Here is a 3,763-nt window from a genome sequence, read left to right on the forward strand (position 1 = left end):
GAGAGCCACGGACGGGCAGATCAGGGCAGGTCCTCTAAAGCCCTCCCACCTCTGGTGAGGGATGTATCCGAGGCAAGAATTTTTACTATAGGACATACTTCCACAAAGGGAAGAGACAGTGAAAGTTAGGTAGGGCCCAAGTCAGCCAAGCATTTTGAGTGTGTGTCTAAGTCTCACTGATTGTAGCAGCACTTACATGGCAGTCTGCGTGCTTTGCAAAAAGTCAGTCCCCACACCCAGAGTGAAACCAAAAGGCAGAGCTAGAACAGCAGCTTTGTTTTAAAATGAACAAATAGTGAAAAAATCACTATTTACAGCTGCTATCTAAACACAGCAGCTGCCCATCTAGCAATGAGTTCCACGAGTGAACTACAGTCTTTGTAAAAAAAAAAGTATTCTCTTAGTTTTAAATCTGTCTCCTGCTAATTGAAGTGTTTGCCCCCTAGTTGTATTATTCTGGGACTCAGTGAATAGCAGTTCCCTATTGACTTTGTTCGAGGCCCTTTCTGATTTCATAGACCTGCCATATCCTCCTCCACATATCCCTCTTTCATAAGAATAGTACATGTACAGAACCACCTGACACACTGTTAACTACAACATTAACTACTCAGAAACTGCTAGCCATAAATGGAAATGAGCCAGTCAGCTTCTACTAAAGATTTCTGGTAATGCAGGGGATGATGGAGCAAGCCTGGATTATCTCAGATCAATAAATAACAAAGCAGTGCTGTTAGTTAGAACAAGAGAGGAACATGCACATTCAACTATTGCATAATCAGTGGTGGTCCATGAACTAGCATAAAGGTTTATTACTGCTGATGCAGGGTAGGAAGGGAAGCTTACATGCTCTTCTTCTTCCCCCCTGGCAGACATCATCCTCAAATTGAGGGATAGCCAAAGAATATGCTCTCCTAACAAAGAGTCCAAGAATGTCCAAAGTCTTGTGAGCCAAAAAGAAAAATCAAGGGAGAAGCCGATTTAAAAGTAAAACTAAAAAGCTGACCCCCCTCCCCAAATAGGTAGCATGAGGTGCAAGTATCTATTGCCTGCAATTGCCCACATGACTGCACAGAGCCTGATTGTTCCTCTTCCCTCTTTTAGGGATTGCAATCCCAGCACACAACTTTCAAGAATCAAGGGGACAGGTCGGGGGAGAAGCACACATTTGCATTCAAATGCAGGTGAGGAAGAGCAAAGCATCCCCTTTTGAAAGCTGGTTGAAATGCTAGACTCCCCTGCCAGCCATCTCAGGCCCTTGCACAGCTCTGTGGAAAAGTATTACTGCTGGATTACATTTCTAGCAAAACAACAGCATCTCTTTATCCCTCAGACAGATGGCAAGTTTCATCTGTGCTCATGAAGGTTTGGGAAGCGGGTAGCACTGGTGTGGGTTAAGTCCCGCCTTTCCATTTTCTGCCCTGCAGAAAATTCTGGGTTATGTAAAGCAGCTTCTGACCTCCACCAGCTCTCTCCGTCTGAAGCAGGGTTGGTCTGAGTTGGGATTTGCACGGGGATACGCAGCAATGGTGCTCTTTTCTTGTACAGAAAATGAGAGGGTTGTGCTCAGGAGGGCTGCCCCCGTCTTTCAGACAAGAAGGGAGACCGGGAGCCTAACAAGATCATTATAAATCCCATGGCCTATTTCACATGTATTCCCCCAATGCCCTAGCCAAGCTGCTGCGTAGGGAACAGATTCTGAGGTTGCAAATTCCTTTGCAGTTTCAACTAGATGCGGCAGTCTTTGCTGCTTGCCTTGAAATGTGGGTACGGTGCACACATCATCATGCCACAGGGTTGTGTAACCCTGACCAGCACCACGAGGCCAGCAAAGACAGCCCTTAGCCCCCACCCTTAGCATTGCTTTCCTGAACCTCGGGCACTGCTCCTCAGCTTTCTGCCACCATGAATAATTAAAGGTGTTTGCTGACTGCTGCCTTTCACAGTCTTCCCAGCTTAGGAAAGATCTGGGGAGATTGGCAGCCCAGTCTGCAAGCAATTCTCCTTCAGGCTGGTGAGAGCAATGGGTATCCATCTCCCAGGTACTGAGACATGATTAAGCCTGTAGGGTCAGCAGTCTCAGCACATCCATACCCTCTTTTCATAAAGTCATCCTTGGAAACCAAAGCCAAGCCCAAAAGCACTTAACTATACTTCAGTCACAAGTCACACCTCTTAAAAAAGAAAGCCTGCAGTCCCATGTGCTTGGTCTTTCAAAAAAGAGCACCACCTGTTTTTTGAACATACGGCCCTATCTCAGGGTCTATACAGAGAGGCAAGGCTGCAATGTCAAAATGAGCACGAGAGATTTGGAAAAAATAGGATTTTTTTTTAAAAAAGTCTTGCGATAAGAACATAAGAATGACCATTTACTGGACCAGGCCCTAGGTCCATCTTGCGCAATATTCTGTGTCGCACAGCAGCAGAGGGGATGCTGAAAGGGCAAGTGCACTGGGTGGGATCAGGGTTGTCTCTTACTTGCAGCCTCCAGCGTTTAAAGTTTCAGAGGTTCTGGTTCAGGGGCTGTATCCCTAATTCCCATGCTAAATAGCTACTGATGCCCTTTGATCACGGGAATCAGGGATAGTGATTGGTGAAGGGATAAGGGATAGTGATTAGTGAGGATCACATGCTGGAGTACTTGTTTGTTGTGGCACTACCCAGCAAGGCTGCGGACCAGGATGGCTGTACATACGCAGTGAACCCATGCCCTGCCTCGTATCCAAAATAGCAAAGATAAGGCTGAGATGATCCCTTATTTACTATGATTTCAGGAATGTGACGTGGCACCCTCGGAATGAATTTGTGCCACCCTCTCAAACATGGCACTAATTGCATCATTATGAAGTGACATTGTGATGCAACCCAGTGTCCTGACATGGACTTCATAAGTTATTTCAAGACTGCTTGGGGATGTAAAGAGAAACACCTGCTGTTGCTGCTATTTGTGCACATCATACCACCCCAGCAGGATCACATGGCACAACTAGTAATGTCCGTGTGGTCGTCCTGTCACTAAAGACAGGGGTTGTTACAAGTCAGAATCGAGGCATAGAAGCGCACTGGCACAGTTGCCTGGCGGAAGCGCCCACCACAGCCCACTGCCCTAAATCGCACACAGGTAGGACCTTTCCATGTACGGTTCTTTGCCTAGCAGTCATTCTGCATCACAGCTGACTGAGCGGCTTCTCTTCCCTGCTTGCTACTTGTGAGCAAACAGTGAGGTAGAGCTCAGAGATGGGGAGACGCAGGACCCAGCACCAGACCCAGAAGAGCAGTCAGCAGGTCAATGTGCCAGCAGGCAGTGCTAGCCCTCACCCTGGCTCGACTGATTCAGCTCAGGGCCTGGCTTCCCAACAACTCCCAGGCAAAATAGTCTTTCCTCTGTGTTGAAGTGTGCTCAGCGGCCCAGGGCCTTGCTTGGAGCGTGTGATCTGCAGCAAGCCCGGGGCTCACCACCTTCCCAGAGTCTCAGGCCGGACTGGCACCAAGTGTGAGGTGTAGGTGTGCAGCCCAGGGGGCGACGGGTGCAAAAGCAAACCCAGTAACTGCTGGCTCTGCCCCAGATCCCTGGTTCTCCATCTTTTTGGATGCCAGACACCCCTGGGTGCCCCCGGCTCCTTCTTCCCCTGGGGTGCACCCCCGGAGCAGCTCTTCTGCAGCCGGCGATCAGCTCAGAGCAGCCGGGGCGCGTCAGACGCCAGCTTCCCGCAGCATTTACCTTGCCAGTCCCGCCGGCCTCCAGGCAGTAAAGCCGGCGGGA

The 3,763-nt window shown here is 49.0% G+C and overlaps 1 protein-coding gene and 1 long non-coding RNA gene across 10 annotated transcripts in view; one reads left to right on the forward strand and one right to left on the reverse strand.

Annotated features, from left to right (window-relative positions):
- DDHD2 (DDHD domain containing 2) overlaps nucleotides 1-3,763 on the forward strand; it is a 24,455-nt gene that overhangs the window by 6,201 nt on the left and 14,491 nt on the right. For 6 of the 9 annotated variants that reach the window (XR_003093920.1, XM_025203432.1, XM_025203436.1 and 3 more), the window contains exon 2: nucleotides 1,105-1,184. The exons of 1 other annotated variant lie outside the window; for it this stretch is intronic. Coding sequence is in view for 6 of the 8 variants with exons in the window: in XM_025203432.1 (XP_025059217.1) it covers nucleotides 1,105-1,184 (80 nt within the window). In the remaining 2 variants the exon portion in view is untranslated. Of the gene's footprint in view, nucleotides 1-1,048; nucleotides 1,185-2,774; nucleotides 3,122-3,763 lie in introns of those variants that run through there. 2 more of the 9 variants (XM_025203433.1, XM_006023004.3) reach the window with 2 other exon arrangements.
- Nucleotides 1-3,763, reverse strand: part of LOC112550211 — a 7,719-nt gene extending 3,956 nt beyond the window's left edge. The window contains exon 1 of the long non-coding RNA XR_003093922.1: nucleotides 3,722-3,763. This is a non-coding gene — a long non-coding RNA (uncharacterized LOC112550211). The remainder of the gene's footprint in view (nucleotides 1-3,721) is intronic.

This window comes from Alligator sinensis, unplaced genomic scaffold (genome assembly GCF_000455745.1).
Source record: "Alligator sinensis unplaced genomic scaffold, ASM45574v1 scaffold98_1, whole genome shotgun sequence".
NCBI lineage: Eukaryota > Metazoa > Chordata > Crocodylia > Alligatoridae > Alligator > Alligator sinensis.